At 40.8% G+C, this 20,648-nt stretch overlaps 1 protein-coding gene across 7 annotated transcripts in view; it reads left to right on the plus strand.

Moving 5' to 3' along the window:
- Window positions 1–20,648, plus strand: part of LOC137383870 (copine-8-like) — a 699,632-nt gene that overhangs the window by 368,729 nt on the left and 310,255 nt on the right. For all 7 annotated transcript variants that reach the window (XM_068057206.1, XM_068057208.1, XM_068057209.1 and 4 more), the window contains one exon: window positions 7,174–7,278. In XM_068057206.1, the coding sequence (XP_067913307.1) occupies window positions 7,174–7,278 (105 nt within the window). The remainder of the gene's footprint in view (window positions 1–7,173; window positions 7,279–20,648) is intronic.

Here is a 20,648-nt window from a genome sequence, read left to right on the forward strand (position 1 = left end):
TTCGTGGGGGGAGAGGGCAAGTAATTAATTTAATTGTTAGTGGGGGGTGTGGGAGAGGAATAGAATAAATGTTTTTTAAAAATTAAATGTTCGTTTTATATATTTAAATTGAACGGTAGGACTCAAAGCCCTTTAAAAATGGCATCAGCGCCTGCGCACACATACCTGATGCCATTGCCAGGGGTGGACACCCAGCTCCCTCGTCATCGGTGGGGGGGTGGGGGGGGGGTGCGGCGGGCGGCGTTCTGCTCCGGCTATTTATATGAGCCGCCATGCTTAATATCACAGTGGCTCTGTGACGTGCAGCCTGCACAGTTGGGCCGCCATTGTTTTCGTCCACCACCAAGGTATAAATTTCAACCCAATATTCTGCTTTTCTCCTCTTCCCTTCAAATTAGACAACCTGACATTTTCCCAAGGTATACCCCATCTGACAAATTTTTGCCCACTCATTTAACCTATCTATATCCCTTTGCAGACGCTGTATCCTCCTCAACTTGTTTTCCTACCTATATTCATATTTGGTTGCAATGCACTCGATCCCTTCATCCAAGCCATTAACATATATCATAAATAGTTGAGACCCCAGCACTGATCCCTGTAGCACTCCCACTAATTACAGTTTGCCATCCTGAAAATGACCCATTTACCCCCACTCCCTGTTTCTTGTTAGTTAGCTAGTCCTCTATCCATGCTAATATATTACCCCAACACCATGAGCTCGTATCTTGTGTAGTAACCTTTTATGTGGTATCTTATTGAATGCCTTTTGGAAATCCAAATACATTGCATCCACTAGTTTCCCTTTATCCACCATGCTTGTTACATCCTCAAAGAACTCTAATAAATTTGTCGAACACAATCTCCCTTTCACAAACCATGTTGACTCTGCCTAGTTATATTGTAATTTTCTAGATGTCCTGCTACTACCTCTTTAATAATGGATTCTAGAATTTTCCCAACAACAGACATTAGGCTAACTGTCCTACACTTTCCTGCTTTCTCATTCCCTCCTTTCTTGAACAGGGGTGTTACATTTGTGGTTTTCCAATCTGCTGGGACTTTTCCAGAACCGAGGAAATTTTGGAAGATTACAACCAATGCATCCGCTATCTCTGCAGCCACTTCCTTTAAGACTTGTGTGATAGAGCCTTCAAGATTTCAGGATGGAGGACAGATTTTCTAATAGCCAGTTGGACATGTTGAGAACCTTGTGTAATGGGCTTTGTCTCATTAGAGTTACACATAGCATATGATTTGTTAAATCTTTCGGAGTCAGGTGTGATTATCCTGACATAGTAAGTTCCTGATTATTATTTAGCAGCAACTGGGAACTTCCTATTTCAGGGAGAATATTCAATGCTACTTCAGGGAATCAAAAGGCCTGCAGCAGCAATTTAAAGGGTGGATGGGCTTGGTGGTTAAGACATCTAAAACTATATGGATAGTGGAGCAGTAGTGTGGATTAACTCCGTTGTACAGTAGAGGTACTGTTAAAAAATGTTTGACAAAGAAGGTTCCCAGCTTGGCATCTTATGGCAGGTTTCTCACGGGAGAGTAGTACAAAGCTTGTGGAAAGAGGTGGCACTCCTAGTTTGTCAAGCTCAGAGAACCTAGCAGGAAATGCACAAGTTCAGAGAGCTCACCAAATCACCTAAGGCAAGACTATACACCATTACTATATTTCAAGAAGATATGAAAATATGCATGCTGTGAACTATTTCTTCCCACTCGAGACTAAATTACAGCTTATTGAATATTGACTCTGCATGCTCTTTCTGCAGTAGGGCATGCATTGTAGCTGCAAGCTATATCTATAAAACTCTCCACACTGATATCCTTAAAGGATTTACTCTTTAAGAAAAAAAAATTAACAAAATATAGCTGCATGATGCATGTACATGTACTTACAGCCATGATGGGTTGCAGCATGACCACTTTGGTATCACTGCATGCATTCCTGACACTTGTAACCTTTCAACTCTTCTTTGTTTGCAAGACAAGGGGGTGCAGAACAGAATGGAGTGGAAATGCATGAGAAAAAAGCCCTGTGATGTGAGCCCCTTGAGTTTTTTTCCAAGAAACCACAATGTAAATCATTGAGATGCCATGCACAAATTGAGAATTGCACCTCCCCTTGAGGAAAGAGTTAATTCTACCCTTGTGTCTTCGTTCTCCTCCTACATTTACACTTACAACCCCCGGACATACACTCAAGTTCCATGTAAGTAAGTTTGAAAGGTCTCATTCAGACAGCATTCTAGCTATTGCTACTCTTATTCTATTCGTGTGGTGCAGGCTTGATGGGCCAGCTGGTCTTTTACTGACTGTCATTTTTGTATATTTGTATTCCACAAGAACTCTGACTCCTACAAAGCCAGTATAGCTCCTGGCATCAGTCACTCCACCCATCACAAGTACCAGCACCAATACATCCAGGGGAGACATACATATTCAATTTCCGGTGCGTGTACTGTGTGATCGAGAGCATAAGTGAGCAGGAGCAGGTAGAAGTGACAGGTGAGCAGCAGAAACCTGCTGACAGGAGAGTCAACATTTCCTGGTTACAGAACTCTTGGATTCAGACCTTATGGTTAGTGTGTTTCAGAGAAGGATGTTATTGGAACACAAATATTTTATGAAGTAATTATGAGTATACAAAGGTTTGATGGCAAGTGTGGAGGTGTTAATCGTTATGTGTGTGCATTTGTGTCGAACATTTCTTTGCATGGCTGTGGAATGAAAGGCAACACCAGGGCCTTCTGCAGCAGAGTTAATGACAGATATCCTAACCCAGCTGGAATACCTGTCATCACGTTCAGAGTGCTGCTATAGAGGAGGCTTTGTTTTGCAATCTTCAGTCTCTCTTTGCCTAGTTTCAACATGCTGGGTGATTGGTTAGAGAAAATCATTAAGCATGGCCTCATTGCTCTCATTTTTATCAGCAATCTGTTCCCACTTACAACAGTAGCATGGTAAGTGAGTACCAGCAGCAAGGGCTTGTCTGGAGTAGATGCAGATGAGGATTGCTGCCTCTTAGTGATGCCACATGTGGCCCCTCTAGCACTCCAGCTTAAATAACAGATGGTCAGAAAGCAGGCAGGATGACACAAGTACCAGAACAGTGAATATGATGAATTCAATTGTATAATAATCTCATGAGCAAGCACAAGGAGGCAGAAAGTCAACTCAATACCAAAAGGCTTCCACTAACAACCAGTTATTTCACTTACCTCCAGCCACTGGGGAAGAATCTAGAAGTAGACTATGGAAAACACCAAGGGGAAGCAGAAGTGTAAAAATATTGAGCAGTGCAGGAAAATGAATTGGGTTTAATTTAATCGTTTAGTAGTACAGAACTTGAGTATTGCTGAAAATAGAGATCTGTTGTCGAAGCTTTTCGTCTTGCACTCATCAGGACAACCTGCAAGAATAACCAATGTAAGGGAAAACAACAATTTATACTGCATGAGAAGAGAGTGCTGATTGGTCGGCAAGTGAACTCTGGTAGAGGCGTTGCCATGGAGAATGCACCAGTTCACGGTGACTGACAGTTAACTGCCAAGCTTTGTTTGAAATTTAAACCAGGCAGCTTGAGTCTGATTGGTCAAGGCATTTCCCTGAGGAATGAACAGCAAATGGCTGTCACTTATTTTGTTCAACTGAAACAGGCACAATGTTTGTACATATTCTTTCTGTCTGCAAAGAACAGGGCCCTGTGTATTAATATATGTAGCTTCCAGTATGCGCAAATAGGCCACACTGCAAGCCCTACTGACAATCTTAAATTGGTCGTCAGCGTAATTCTCAGCACACTGTGGATTATTTAGCAAATTTTGTCCAATCGCAGAACCACATCTAATGTTGGGCACTGTGTTTTGAGTTTTGTAAGCACCGGCTGGTTGGGTACAGCCCGTACCTTGCCGTTGTGACTAGCAGAAGGGACATGCTGTTTGATACTATCTGTCAGTCTTTGTGATGTACGGCCTATTAACCTACCATTACACTGGCATTCAAATTCATGTATCATATTACTCATTTGTTTGATAGGCAGGGCGTCTTTTTGGCTTGACGGCAGCTTCCTGTTAGTGGCGAACACCACACGTGTTGCTCCTGCATAGCAGCGTGAAACAGCTAGCTTTACCTGTTGCTCACATTTTTGGGATGCATTACCCTTCCATGGTAATTTGAGGTGGACTGGGCACTTTTCAGTGTTTAAATTCGCCTTTGAAATGGAGCAGTCAAATGAGCTCCCCTTCCTTGATGTACTAGTTGAGAAATCTGTTAAGGGGGTCTCTACCACGGTCTACTGCAAAGCTACCTTCACTGGTCAATACGTGCATTGGGAATCTTACATTTCCATGGGCAAAAAGATTGGCCTTATTGGCAACCTCGTAAATAGGGCCTGAGCCATTTGCTCACCATGCAAGCTTGATGCTGAAACAGGGCGAATCAAAGACATCCTGCATGACAATGAGTACCCTGATCAGATAATTTTTCGCTGTATATCACGCAAACTTATGAATGGACCTAAGGCTGTCTTTTACGGCCCTGAAAAGTGCCCAGTCTACCTCAAATTACGTGCATGATCTCTGAATTTTATGGCCTGAAGACATTTTGTTGGACTCATACAATACTATTCTGCCCATCATGCTTCTGTCAGTTTTTTAAAAGAACTATCCATTAGATCCATTCATCTGCTCTTTCCACATAGCCCTGAAAATGTTTTCTTTTCAAGTATATATCCAATTCCCTTTGAAAGTGACCATTGAATCTGCTTTCACCACCCTTTCAGGCAATGGATTCAGATCATAACAATTCCCTGTTTTAAAAAACACAATCTCCTCAAATTCACCTCTAGCTTTTATGTAGACAAAATTGTTTTTTTAAGATGTCTTTAAATTACAATAATAAATATAGAAAATATGAAAATTTAAAGATTTTTAGGAAGAGAGGCCAGAATCAATTTGAAGATGTGATCAAGTTAATGTGAGAGTAGCAATCTAGTTGCTACTGCAATTAGTGTGTTACGACGAGGTGAGAAAGAGGTCTAGGGTTCCCTTTCAGCCTTCACCTGGTCTTACTGTAACAGGGTTTAATTTTAAACATACCGTGTTTTTAGCTGCTCCTTGGTGAATCCTTGTTCACCGCTTTCCAATTATAAGGCAAAGAAACCAGCACAAACAGGCTTTCTTAGGTTTAAAGAAGAAAAGTTGAAATTTATTAAACTTGAACTTAAGCTCTAATTCGGTTGACGCCAATGGATACACAATGTGCCCACGCTAGCATGCATACGCGATACACACATGCAAATAGAGACAGAAAAGAGCAGAAAAATAAAGTGGAAAGGTGTGAGGCAAATCCTGAAGAGTTGTTCTCATGGTTCTTTGAGCTCACTGTAGAGTCCTTGATTGTAGGTAGATCTTGCTTTTCATTGGGGCCCAGTATTCTTCTTCAACCTTGTTCGCTGTGGGAGACTTTTCTCTCTTGGGGTTCATGTGTCTTCAATGGATTCAGAGGCCTATGAGAAAGAGTGGGAGCAGGCAGGAGATAGGAGGTCTTCAGTCCAAGAGCATTCTGCTTTCTGCAGGCTCTCAGTTCAAACTGTACAATTCAGAAAAAAAAAGACTGCAAGCATGGTAGTCATGTGACTAACTGGTTTGCCCACATCTATTTGTGGATTGTATTGGAGCAGGGGATAGCTCCTTTTTTCCAAACACTGTCTGTTAATATGCAAAAATGTCTTTCCAGCCAGGGGCCTAGCAACCCCTGGTCACAGGCCTTCTCCTCTTCCCAGCAACAATTTGAAATTTAATGTCCATGTGGTGAAATTGTTGTGCCTCATTCTTGGCAGGTGGGAGCCTGCATGACAAGTGCATCAATATGAAAATAGATTCCGTTTGGAAAATGGTCAGAGTCATATTCAGAAAGTGTTTCTTATAGTTGTAGTATGTAAATAAGAAACTCATCTACCATGAGATATACATCAATCATTCCAGGATAGAGCATGCAGGGTCTTTATAGTTGGCCAGTCGTCCTTTCAGCTAAAAACTGATCTGGGCTTACACTTTTGGGCAGAATCCTGGAAGAACTCCCTTCTTTGAGTGCTGTGCGATCTTCAACGTCCACCTGAACCAAATTGGCAGGTAGAATCTCTGTCTTTAACAGATAATACCTCTGACAATGCAGTGCTCCCTCAGTATTGCACTGGAGAAAAGATTACAATGGCTCTGAAGTCTATGGCTGTGTTATGCAACAACAAAAATAACTTTAATTTATATAGTGCCTTTAACATAATAAATCATCCCAAAGTGCTTCATACAAGCGCCATAAAACCAAGTATGGCAACAAGACACAAAAGCACAAGAGGTAAAAATTAGAGGAGTGAAGGTTTCTTGGAAAGTTGTGGGGCTGAAGGAATTACAGAAATAGGGAGGGGTGAGGCCATGGAGGGATTTGAACAACACAATAGATTGTTAGCATAATGGAGCCCTGGCTTAAAAGTCAGAGCTTCTGTTGATTAAAAAAAAATTGAAATATATAAATGCCATTCCTCAAGCTATGGACTAGAATTCTTGATCTGAACATTTCTTTCAAACAATGATAAGTTTTTCTTCAAACAGATGAGCAAGAAAGCTTCAGGAAAATATCTTCTGTCAAAGTACTTCCTCAAACTGTTCAATGTAAAGAAACTCATCATTCATCATTCATTTCCATGCACCTCTCCATCCCTAAACTGCCCAAGCCAGAAAAAGTAGATGTCTGTCAAATGCATCATTATGTCCAAAAAAGAAAAATACTTTCTGGCTCAGCTGCTTAAGTCAGAACTTGGCCATTTCAAAGCACTGTCTTATGGATAAGTCTACCATATTGCTCTAGGAGGTCCTTGGAGCCAACACAATCCTCTGTAACTCTGGTACAATTTTCATGCAAGCTGAGGCCTCACTTTTTTATTAGGATGAAAATAGATGACATTTAAACTACATTTTATAAACTAAGAAAATATGCTTTTTTCCAAAAAAAAATATCTCAAGACTTTCCTAGCCTTTAAGAAAACTATAACCAAAATTTTGGCAACCTTGCAAAACTCTCCACAAGAAATCTTTATAATTGATGCTGTTGCTCTTCAGTATGCTGCATATATATTCATAATTTATTTATTTCTGTTTACAGCTTCACCATTTGTCATAAAACAGAAGTGGTGAAAAATACCCTGAATCCTGTATGGCTGCAGTTCTGTATTCCAGTGAGAGCACTCTGTAATGGTGACTATGATAGGTAAGTTCATGGAATTGTGACTTTTGAATGGTGATACACAGACTCCATGCATAAGACAATAATTAACTGGGCATGTTCAGTCCAATGGAAAGATATTTTTATAGCGCAAGTGGTCATAGTTAAAAATGAAGGAAATAAGATGAAGCTATCTTTGATTTCATTGTAGTTTAAATAAGTAATCCCAGTCTACACATTAATTTGTCAAAAACTATATAAACAATTCCCTGCCCCCAACCCAATGTGCTGCACCTCCCCCCCCCCCCCCCCCCTCCAAATTAATCTACCTTTTTTCCGTTGACCATTTTCCATTTCTTTGCTGTGCTGTTGAGGGACTCAAGGCAGACTCAAGGTAAATAAAGTTGGTGAGCTGCAAACATAAATAGCCACATGGAAATATGATGTTGTGGTGATAACGGAGACCTGGCTCAATAAAAGACAGGACTGGGTACTAAATATTCTTGGATACAAGGTGTTCAGGGAAAGAAAGAAAGGAGGAGGGTTGACAGTATTGATTAAGGAGAATATTACAGTGCTGGAGAGAGAGGATGTCCTGGAGGGGTCAAGAACAGAGTCTATTTGCTTAAAGTTAAGAAACAAATAGAGTTATCATTGCACTACTGAGTGTATTCTGTAGGCCACTAATGTAGAGGAGAAAATTTGCAAGAAAATTACAGCGAGGTGTAAAAACTATAGGGTAGTGGAAGAGGTGGATTTTAATTATCCTAATATAGGCTGAGATAGTAATAGTGTCAAGGTCAGAGAGAGACTAGAGTTTCTGAAGTGTGTTCAGGAGAATTTTCTTCATCAGTATGGTTCCAGCCTAATGAGGAAGGAGGCAGTGCTGTATCTAGTTCAGGGGAATGAGTGGATGAAATGGATCAAGTGTCAGTAGGGCAACATTTAGGGAAGAGTAATCATAATATCATAAGGTTTAAATCAGCTATGGAAAAAGACCAGCATCAATCTAGAGTAAAAACACTGAATTAGAGGAAGGCCAGTTTCAGTGGGGTAAGAACGGATTTGTCCCAGATAAATTGGAATCAAAGATTGCTAAGCAAAACTGCAATGAAAAAATGGGCTGCCTTTAAACAGGAGTTGGTTCTGGTAAAGTTGAGATATATTGCCCTACCTTTCCCCTTTGTGGGAATCAAAGCCAGAGTTCCCTGGCTGATGAAAGAGACAGAGTAAGAAGATGCAGAAAAAGGGGTGTATGACAGATTTTGCAAGTGAGAACCAGGCTGGTTATAGAAAATTCAGAAGGGAAGTGAGAAAGGAACTAAGAGAGGCAAAGAGAAAAGAGACTGGCAGCCAGCATAAAGGTGAATCCAAGAGTCTTCTATAGCATGGAAATAGTAAAAGGGTTGTAAGAGGAGGAGTGGACTGATTAGGGATCAAAAAGGGGATCTACACATGGAGGCAAAGGGCATGGCTGAAGTACTAAATGAGTATTTTCCATCTGTCTTTACCAAGGAAGAAGATGCTGTGCAAGTTATTGTTAAAGAGGAGGTAGTTGAGATACTGTATGGGCTAAACGCTGTTGAAAAGGAGATTTAGATAGGCTGACTGTACTTAAATTTGACGTCACCAGGACCAAATGGGATATATCCAAGGATGCTGAGGGAAATAAGGGTGGAACTTGCAGAGGTATTAATCATAATGTTCCAATCCTCCTCAGATATGGGGGTGGTGCCAAAGGGCTGGAGAATTGAAAATGTTATATCCTTGTTCATAAAGGGTGTCAGAATAAACCCACCAACTACTGGTCAGTCAGTTTAACGTTGGTGGCGGGAAAGCTTTTAGAAATGATAATCCGGGACAAAATTAACAGTCACTTGGATAAATGTGGATTAATTAAGGAAAGCCAGCATAGATTTATTGAAGGAAAATTGTATTAACTAACTTGATTGAGTTTTACGATGATGTATCAGAGAGAATTGTTGAAGGTCATGCTGTTGATGCATTGTATATGGACTTCCAAAAGGTGTTTCGTAATGGGCTATATAATAGACTTGCCTGCAAAGTTGAAGCTATGGAATAAAAGGGAAAGTGTCATGGATACGAAGTTGGCTGAATAACAAAAAGAGAGCAGTGGTGAATGGTGGTTTTTTGGACTGAAGCAAGATATTCAGTGAGGTTCCCCAAGGGTTGGTACTAGAACCACTGCTTTTCTTGAACTCTATTAATGATCTTGACTTCGATGTTCAGAGCACAATTTCAAAATTTGCAGATGACACAAAACTTAGAAGTATTGTGAACTGTGAGGAGGATCACAATAGACTTCAAGAGGACATAGTTAGGCTGGTGAAATGGGCAGACATATGGCAGATGGAATTTAATGCAGAAAAAAAGAAGTGTGAAGTGATGCATTTTGATGGGAAGAACGAGAAGAGGTAATATAAAATAAAGTATACAAATCTAAAGGGAATGCAGAAACAGGGAGACTAGGAGGTATATGTGTACAACTCGTAGAAGGTGGCACAACAGGTTGAGGAAGTGGTGAAAACGGCATACAGGATCCTGGGCTTTATTAATAGAGGCATAGAATATTAAAGCAAGTCCCGAGGACATCACAGTTATGTTGAGCCATTATAAAACAGTGGCATGGCCTCAACCAGAGTACTGTGTCCAATTATGGGCACCGCACTTTCGGAAGGGTGTGAAGGCTTTAGAGAGGGTGCAAAAAAGCTTTACGAGAATCTTTGCAGGGATGAGAGATTTCAATAAAGTGGATAGATTGGAAAAGCTGAGATTGATCTCCTTGGAGAAGAGAAAGTTGAGAGGAGATTTGATAGATGTGTCCAAAATTGTGAGGGGGTTTGGACAGAGTAGATAGGGAGAAACTGTTCACATTGGTGGAACAGTGGGAACCAGAGGACACCAATTTAAGGTGATTGGCAAAAGTACCAAAGTGACATTAAAAATCTTTTTACACAGAGAATGGTTAGGATCTGTAATGCATTACCTGAGAGTGTGATGGAGGCAGATTCAATCATGGCTTTCAAAAGGGAATTGGATAAGACCTGAAGAGAAGAAAAATTGCAGGGCTGCGGGGAAAGGGCGGAGGGGTGGGACTAGCTGAGTTGCTGTTGAAGAGACTTGGCACGGACATGACTGGCTGAATAACCTCCCTCTGTTCTATAACTATTCTATGATTCTATGATAATGACCAGCAACAGACTGCTCAAAATGAATTTGGTGATTTCACAAATGATGTAATGAAAAGTTATATATAATTTCTGTAGATGCAAATTCAAGTTAATTGAAAACAGTCATTTTATATTTTACTATTCTTCTGCTAAATAATGAACTCAATAACATATTTTGCATCATTTACTAAAGTGTGCAGATCTCATCTTTTTACAGCAGCAGATTAAAATTCCAGTAGCAATAGAAATTATTTCCACTTTTCAATTTTTTCCATTTTTGGTATTTTACTGTGTATTGCTTTTGGGGACAGAATCCTGATACAGAAATTACAATCTGTTGCTTGAAATTGTTCACTTTGCCTGAATCATTACGAACAGATTCTGTGTTCATTATTTTAACAGAAGGAATTAGATTATTTCTGTTGCTAACAGAGCTTAGAATTTAGAATGTATTTTCATTACTCCGCTAAGAATGTTGTTAGTTTTAAACAAATATTCATCGATACTGCCAACTTGGCTTATGTATATATGTATGTAAATCAAGTAACATAGGAGCAATGTAGCAACATTATCTTAAGATATATTTAAAATTAACTTTTTAATACAAAGCAAGTGTCCCATTAAGCACTATTGCATTTGAATGTTGCACAGTTGTGCACCCTTCATAAAAGATGATCAGAATTTTAAATAACAAGATTTTTATTAAAGGCTATTTTTTGCATGCAATCTGAGAAATCAGATTGTTGAAGAACTTGTGTCTGCTCAGGTGGTGCAGTAACGGAAATCTGGGTTCAACATGGAGTAACGCTTTTGTATTATAGCTATTAATATTTTGTCCTGCTTTCTTGGAAGACAATACTCTTTTATTTTTCCTGCCTTGAACTTTCCAGCTAAGTGTTGGTGTGAGCCACTAGCCAGTGTTATGCAGTCCATGAGGGGAATTGACAGAATTTGTATTATGTTATTCATAGTGGATACAGGAGTAGCCCAGGAGAACATGACTGAAAAATACTTAGCAAAGAATTTAGATCGCTATTCTTATTATAGAATGATGCAGATAATTACAGTAAAGTGTCAGTCAACAGTTGACTGAGTTTAAAATAAAAAGGCTGGACATTTTTGTTATGGGAGGCAGAGAATTTCAAGGCTGATATTAATGTAAAACAAATATGCGGTGAAGTGTAAATAAAGGATCGGTATGAGATAGTATTTTAAATGGAAATTAGAGGAATATAACTTGGATTTTGAAATACCATTTTATTGTCCTTATTTCTGTATGTTCCTCAAGGTGGGAAGCATAAGAGAAGCAGTGACACATTGTATGAGAAGTATTAGATTTTTGTCTTAACCATCATGGTATTTAACATCTCCTTGGCCAGAGCTGAGAAAAGAAAATTGGACAGAGAGAATTACACACCCACAATGGACTCTGCCTGATTTTCTTTCCATTAAAATTAATGGTAAGAAAATGAAACAGGCTCCAGTATGGGCGCACAGTCCTCTTCATATGGTTAATTCTGGTCAAGCAATGCTTGATACAAAAGTGGTAAGATGAAAATCCACTGCCACAACAACAACTTGCACTTATATAGTGTCATTAACGTAGTAAAATGTCCCAAGAACGTTAGCAAACAAAACTTGACATCAAGCCAATTAACTGCATATTAGGGCAGATGACCAAAAGCTTGATCAAAGAGGTAGGTTTTAAGGAGCATCTTGAAGGGAGAGAGATAGAGAGGTGGAGAGATTTAGGGAGAGAATTCCAGGGATTCAGGCCTAAGCAGCTGAAGACATGGTCATCAATGGTGAAACAGTGAAATTCATGAATATACAAAGGATCAGAATTGGAAGAGTGCAGAAATGTCAGGTGGTTGTAAGGCTGGAGGAGGTTACAGAGATAGGGAAATGCGAAGCCATGGAGTAATTTGAAAACAGGGATGATTTTTTTTTAAACTGAGTTGTTGCCTGATCGGCCAGCAAGCACCAATGTGATGGATGAATGAGACATGGCATGAGTTATGATACGGGCAGCAGAGTTTTGAATGAGCTCAATTTATAGAGGATGTATGGTGAGAGCCCAGCCAGGTGAGCATTGGAATTATTGAGGCTATCAGTAGCAAAAGCATTAATGAGGGTTTCAGCAATGGATGAGCTGTTACCCCATTAAATCTTAATGACTTCATTATTATAATTTTAAAATGTACCCAATTTTTTTAAATAATCATAGGCGTTGTTGCTGGGGCATAGGATGTTTTACTATTTTTATACATATCACCATCATGTCTCATTGATCATACAGAAAAGATCACCTTACTTTGTCAGTGTGACATTTAAATTTCCCTCACAATCCATCCTCGTGAGCTGTCTAATGCTGTATTTGCATCACAGCGCTGTCACGTACAGCAAGATCAAATGATCCAATCCTTTAAAGTGCTGACAGGCATAAATGGTATAGATATTTGATTGTGAATGCAGGAGAGAACACGTGGCTTAAAGTTAACAAGCTTAAAGTAAGACAAGAAATAAGAAGAGATTTTTTTTCCCCCCACATAAACCAAAAATCATATGTGGAGCAGACTTCCAGAAAAAACAACCTGTTGATTGACTTCTTCAAAAAGAAGTTGAATAAATCTTTGATTCATACTGGGATTAGAAATTATGAGGATATGTATAGATTGATGTAATCAAATACTCTGCAGGACATAATGGTTACTGCACTGCTTAGGGGATGTGGTATTGTCTATGAAGTGTGGAAGGTCACGCATTATTTGTGAAAACAACATGTTGTGATATTCTGGAGTTTGTGAAATAACGGCTGTAATTTTACACCCCACAAACGAGCGGGCTAGTGGTGGGGAGGGGGCATAATATTCAGTGGGAGGAGGCGGGGGAACCACACCCAACCCCTCCCACCCCCGCTGCAAGTTTACGCAGGGCAGCGGCAGCAATAAATGGGCCGCTCACTCCAGGCCAATCAAGGCGCTTAACTGGCCAATTAACTAGCACTTAAGGGCCTCCGCCTGCTGCTGCAGGTATTTTATCCATGACAGCCGGATGGCAGATGCCTCAAAACCAACCCTGGTGAAACCAGGTGACCACCTTGCAGGCTGATGGGGGGCCATCCTGATTGGGCACCATCTGCCCAATGGAGGGCCACCCCCGAAGCCCCAGTGCGCAACACTCCCCCCACCACCCCCTAACCGGCACCCCCCTTACCTGGCTGGGGCCCGACCGATTGTCCCCGGCGAGGCCCTAAAAACTTACCTTAGTTCCGGAGCCATCCTTCATCTTTCTTGCGATGGCTGGGTGTAGTCCCAGCAGTAGCCACGCTCCCAGTGGCACTGCTGGAACTAAGAGCTGTCGTCCTGCTGATTGGCCGACAGCTCCATTAGGTGGGACTTCCTGCCTCAAGGAGGTGGAAGTACCACCCAAGACCAATTAAAGGCCCGGGGAGCGAAAAAACCCTGTCTTGCTCCCCAGGCCTGGCAGAGGCAGGCTCGCTACTGACTTTTCGGCTGGTGGACGGGCCTCCCACCCAACAAAAAATTCCAGCCAACATTTGGGGTTCAGGGTATAACTGTGTAGAACTTGCTGTCCAGAAATTAAATAAGTAAGCTAAGGGTAGATTGTATACTGTTCTGTCAGCATTACAGACCACCTCCTTTGCAAGCACCCACTCTCTTTGGCTCAGAGTATATCTGTACTTGTACAGTATAATGTGATGTAAATGTAATGACCCCTAGAAAAGAGCAGAAGACTCTTTTCACTGTACTTTGACTTAAGGGGTACCATGTTGCCACGTGAAATCTTCAACTTTAGGATGGCTGAAGTATAAATGTTATCAGAGCATAGATAATAAACTTATCACCAGATTTATGTACAGTACTAAAAGCAAACAGATTTACAGTAAATACAAACTCTACTAGGCCCCCTGGAATATTGGAAACCACATAAAGCTGGCCCGTTAAACATGATTCCTTATGTCTTATGTGGCTGTTCACTTTGACAAAGTCTTTGGATATGCTATTGCTGTTGGTTTCAGAATTTCTGCTGACTGAGAAAATGCCAGTCTCAGATTATATGTAATACAAACCATTTAAAATCCTTTGTTGTACATTGAAACCAAGAACACTAAAAATGTATCCCTCATAATGACCTTATGTGGTTGACCAGTCACAGGATTCAAAACCGTGTTTGTCCATACAAATAGAGCTGCTATATAGTATGGTCTGTCAACAGTGGTGTCAATGTAACTAAATTGGACTAGAATAATATTTAAGAAAATGGGCATCTGCGGAATAAGAATAATTTCCTCAGAAATCTGGCACAACTGGTGGGGCAAGAATTTTAGTAGGGCCTGGAAACGGTGGCTATCCACTCTGATGATACGCTGGGAACTCCTGCTTGGGGTGGAGTGGGCAAGGTTCTGCCCACTGCACTGATGGCCTGATGTCATGACGGAGGTAAAACCAGCAAGTTGGCATCACATACTGGAATTGCCACTGTTCCTGCTTCCATTGCACCAAGCAATAAGATGTCAGCAAGCTACCAGCATTCAGGTTAATGGAGCAGCAACATCAAGGCCCATGAGGGTCTGTAGGCCTGAGTATTGACCTGGAATGTCGCAGAAGATTGCAGAAAGTCACAATGACATCCATTCTCATATATGAAGGGGAAGATTTCCATAATTGCTGTCATCTTGACAGGTTGCACTGGCTTCTTATTAAGTGACTGTCAAATACCATATTTTGCATACTCCCTTTCTAGTTGGTAGCCAAGATGTGTCCATAATGACACTGACACCTATCTGTGTTATTAGAGTTAGCTGATCTAAAGTGTTCAGACAGGATAAGCAAAAAGGAAAAGAAGGTGGGGAACTCTGTTAATAAAGGTTGAGATCAGTACGGTAGTGAGAAATGATCTTGGCTCGGAAGATCAAGATGTAAAATCAATTTGGGTGGTAATTAGCAATGAAAAGAAGTCACTGGTGGGAGTAGCCTATAGGCTCCGTAACAGTAGCTACACTGTAGGAAAGAGTATAAATCAATAAATAATGGGGGCTTGTAAGAAAGTTAGTGGAGTAATCTTCCTATTGATTGGACAAATCAAATTGGCAAAGATAGACCTGCGGACAAGCGCATAGAGTGCACTCGGGACAGTTTCTTAGGACAATACGTTGTGCAACCAATGAGGGAACAGGCTATTTTAGATCTAGTAATATGTAATGAGGCAGGATTAATTAATGATCTCATAATAAATGATCCTCTAGGGAAGAGTGATCATGGCATAATAGAATTCCACATTCAGTTTTGAAGTTGAGAAACTTACGTTGGAAATTACTTTTTTTAAACTTAAATAAAGGCAATTCCAAAAGTATGAAGATAGAGTTGGCTAAAGTGGACTGGGAACATGGATTAAGAGGTAAGATGGTAAATGAGCAGTGGCAGACATTTAAGGAGATAATTCATAATTCTCTACAGAAAATATTCCATTTTGAAAGACTCTGTGATAAGGATGAACCATCTATGACTAACTAACAAAGTTAAGGATGGAGTATCAGATTGAAAGAAAAGGCTTACAATGTTGTGAAGATTAGTGGTAGGCCAGAAGATTGGGAAAACTTTAGAAACCAGCAAAGGATGACTTAAAAAAAATTAAGAGGGAGAAAATAGGTTATGAGAGTTAACTAGCAAGAAATATAAAAACAGATAGTAAAAGCTTCCACAAGTATATAAAAAGGAAGACAGTAGCTAAAGTAAACATTGGTCCCTTAAAGTTTGAGATTGGGGAATTAATGCTGGGGAACAGAGAAATGGCAGAGACTTTGAACAAGTAGTTTGTATCTGTCTTCACAGTAGAAGACAATTAAAACATCCCAGTAATATTAGATATTAGATAATCGGGAACAAAAAGCAGGCAAACTAATGGGACTAAAGGCTGGCAAGTCCCCTAGACCCGATGGCTTGCATCCTAGGGTCTTTAAAGAAGTGGTTATATAGTGGATGCATTGGTTGGAATATTCCAAAATTCCTTAGATTCTGGAAAGGTCTCAGTGGATCGGAAAACCACAAATATAATGCCCCTATTCAGAAAAAGAGGGAGACAGAAAGCAAGAAACTTTAAGCCAGTTAGCTTAACAGCTGTCATTGGAAAAATGTTGGAAACCATTATTAAGGAAATAGTAGCAGGACATTTAGAAAATCATAATCAAGCAGGTCAACATGGTTTTATGAAAGGGAAATCATGTTTGACAAATTCATTATTTCTTTAAGGATGTAATGAACAGGGTGAATAAAGGGAACTAGTCGTAGTGTATTTGAATTTCCAAAAGGCAATCGATAAGGTGCCACATAAAAGGTTACTTTTCAAGATAAGAGTGTATGGTGTTGGGGGTAATATATTAGCATGGTTAGAGGATTGGCTAACTAACAGGAAACAGAGTCAGGATAAATGGGCATTGTCAGGTTGGCAAACTGTAACTAGTAGGGTACCACAGAGATCAGAGCTGGGCCTCGACTATTTACAATCAGATTCATGACTTGGATGAAGGGACTGAATCTATTGTAGCCAAATTTGCTGACAGTACAAAGATAGGTGGGAAAGCAAGTTGTGAGGAGGACACAGTCTGCAAGTGGATATAGATAGGTTAAGCGAATAGGCAAAAATTTTGTAGATGGAAGTATAATGTGGGAAAATGTGAGCTTATCCACTTGGGTAGGACAAATGGAAAAGCAAAATATTATTCAAGTGGAGAAAGACTTCAGAATGCTCTGGTATGGAGGGATCTAGGTGTCCTTGTACATGAAAAACATAAAGTTAGCATGTATATACAGCAAGTAATTAGGAAGGCAAATTGAATGTTGGCATTTATTGCAAGAGGCATGGAGTATAAAAATAGGGAAGCCTTATTACAATTGTACAGGGCGCTGGTGAGACCACACCTGGAGTACTGCGTACAGTTTTGATCTCCTTATTTAAGGGAGGATATACTTATGTTGGAGGCAGTTCAGAGAAGGTTCACTAGGTTGATTCCTGGGATGGAGGTGTTGTCTTATGACGAAAGGTTGAACAGGTTGGGCCTATACCCATCGGAGTTTAAAAGAATGAGAGGTGAGCCAAGCTATTCAATGGTGCACAGGAAAGGTTTGAGAAATTATACTATATGCGCAGAAGCAAGAAACATGTCCAGTTAATATTAGAATATTTATAAATTATTAACCTGCTTGAGACAGGTTAGCTTTTCATGACTATTGGTCAATCTCCTATGGCATGGTACATGGTAAATCCTACCTGTAACTTACCGGTAAAGGGGAATTGAAGGGTGTGGGATAACGACCAGGAATTCAATTCAAGACATAATTCTATCCCCATTTTAACATCTTGTCTTAATTTTTATCTAATCATTTGATATTTATCATTAAATAGGGAAACGTATAGCTCTGTGGAAAACACAGGAACAGGAGTAGGCCATTTAGCCTCTCTGCCATTCACTGAGATCATGGCTGATCTGTGATGTAACCCCATATACCTGTCTTTGCTCCATATCCCTTAATACCTTTGGATAAGAAAAATCTATCAATCACAGATTTAAAATTTACAATTGATCTAACATAAATTGCCGGTTATGGAAGAGCGTTCCAAACATCAACCATCGCTTGTGTGTACAAGTTTTCCCAAATTTCACTCCTGAAATGTGTGGCTCTAATTTTTAGACTCTGCCCCTTAGACCTAAACTTCCCAACCAGCGTAACTAGTTTCTCTCTATCTACCATCTCTGTTCCCCTTAATATCTTGAAAACTTGAATCAAGTCAGCCGCTAACTTTCTAAATTCCAGGGAATACTACCCTAGTTTGTGTAATCTCGCCATGTAATTTAACCCTTGGGGTCCAGATATCATTCTAATAAATCTACTCTGCACCCCCTCCAAGACTAATATATACTTCCTAAGGTGTGGTGCCCAAAACTGCTCTCATAGCTCCAGGTGTGGTCTAGCCAGGGCTTTGTATAGCTGAAGCATGACATTTACACCCTTGTATTCTAGTCCTTTGGATATAAATGCCAGCATTCCATTAACCTGTTTGATTATTTTCTGTGCCTGTTCAAGATCTGTGTACCTGGACCCCTTAAGCCTATCTGGACCTTCACTTTCTAGCTTTTCTCCCTTTTGTAGGTACCCTGTTCTATCCTTTTTAGGTCTGCATTGAAATCCATTTGCCACAATTTTGCCTACTTGCTCAATCTATCAATATTTTATGTAATTTGTAATTTTATGCTTCCATCTACAGTTCATACAATTCTGCTTTTCTTTGTCATCAACAAATTTGGATTTGTTGTTTTCTATCCCATCAGCTAAGCCTTAATAAATATGGTGAATTGTTGAGGCTCCAATAGAGATCCTTGTAGAACTCCATGCAGGGAATTTTCCCAGGGAAGTTGAGGGATCTAGGTTTGGGTGTGGGGTGGGGGGGGCGGGGGGGGGGAGTTAAATCCCATAAATGTGACATCAGTTCGGACTCCCCACATCATGCCACCCTCTTTCGGCTTTATCAGGGCGGGTTTGAAGGCAAACAGGAACCCCCATGCGGCTGTTGAGTAAGGCATTTAAATATTATAATCAATTAACTGTTGTTTTAACTATGGATTTTACATTTAACAGGCAGCGGATCTATTTCCCAATCTATCAGCAACTCGCCAGGGTCACTGAGGCGAGTGCACAGAGGAGGAGCTACTTCAGTGAAACTGAGGCTGGGAAGCCTTTTTCAGTGAAACTGATGAGCTGCAACCATGGCTGGTTAAGAGTTTTGCTGCTCACAGCACTCTTTCTCTGAGAGTGCTGTCAGTACTTCACAGGTGATGGTCAACTTCTTGGAAGTCACATGATCTGTCTTGCATTTCATTCACCTTCAACTACACTTCCCTGCTGCCAGCCTTCAACAGAGCAAGGGAGCAGCTTATGCAGCTCTATCTTTGACTTCTGATGAAGAGCAAGGCGAGCAGCAACACAATACCAACACCAGCAGGAGCAACACCAACAACAGCTGCCTTCTCCTCAGCCACATGCTGCTCTGCAGGGCAGAGGGGATGATGAGAGAGGTCCAACTCCAAGGAGGTGAGACCCCCAACGCAGTCTATAAGCAGAAGATCAGATGTCTCGACATGGGTGAGCACTGCTGCCTCAGGAGGCTTACTTTCTGGCAGGTCATTGCTGACATCTGCAACCTCCTGGAACAAGACCTCCTTCCCAGTGGACCAAGTGGGCATGCATTGCTCGTGACTGTGAAGTCACTGGAGGGCCACCCTAGATCTCTGCCTTTCTCTGAGATTGTGTGCTCTCTTCTGCAAGGAGAAGAAAATAGAGAGTTATGAGTGTTAGAAATGGCTTGTGTCGATAGAAGGGGAAGACAACATTTGTGCAGGGTAACTGTGAGGGATGAGTGTGAAAGGGCAATAAGATGAAGGGGAGTGTGAGCGTGGCTGCTCAGATGAGGATGTGAGATACCTGGAGAGAGGGGAATGAAAGGAGCTGCAAAATGTGGTTGTTCTGTGCAAGAGATTGCTGGGCAAGTCAGTGTACGGTGCTTGGCATCTGAAATTGTTATGCCCCTCACCTTTCCCGCCCTCCTGAATTCCTGGGTCCTCTTGGTGCACCGCCTCCAGATTGAAGGGACCACATTTCTGCTGCTGACTTTGTCAGTCACTGTGGTTGCTGCAGCCTCAATCATCCACATGCAGTGAAGCCATTGTAATCTATGTTGTGGTTCTTTTCATAAGAAATCCTTCCTTTGATAGATCTGGCACGTCATTCCGCCCACCCTTCCTGATTGTTTAGGGAACCAGGAGGTGGAATGCTAATACTGTGGCTCAGTTAAAGAGCCTCAGTAAAGCCCGCTACTCAAACATACAGGCTCCCAACCTGCTAATGGTCTCGTCCTTTCGGCAGGGTCAACGTCCAGAAAATTCTGTCCCACCTTGACAATTAGAATACCTGTCCATTATCCCTACTGTCTGTCTCCTGCTGCTAACTAAATTTCCTGACCAGATCAGTAGTTTGCCCTCAATTCCATGGCTTTATCTTTAAATAACAGTCAAATGCCTTCTGGAATTTTTTTTTTATTTAAATAATATCCATAGACATTATTCTGTCCACTGCTTTAGTCACTTTTTTCAAAAATAAGATCAATCACAATCATCAGGCATGACCTACCCTTTACAAATCCATGTTG

The sequence above is a fragment of the Heterodontus francisci genome, chromosome 25 (assembly GCF_036365525.1).
Source record: "Heterodontus francisci isolate sHetFra1 chromosome 25, sHetFra1.hap1, whole genome shotgun sequence".
NCBI classification, from domain to species: Eukaryota; Metazoa; Chordata; class Chondrichthyes; order Heterodontiformes; family Heterodontidae; genus Heterodontus; species Heterodontus francisci.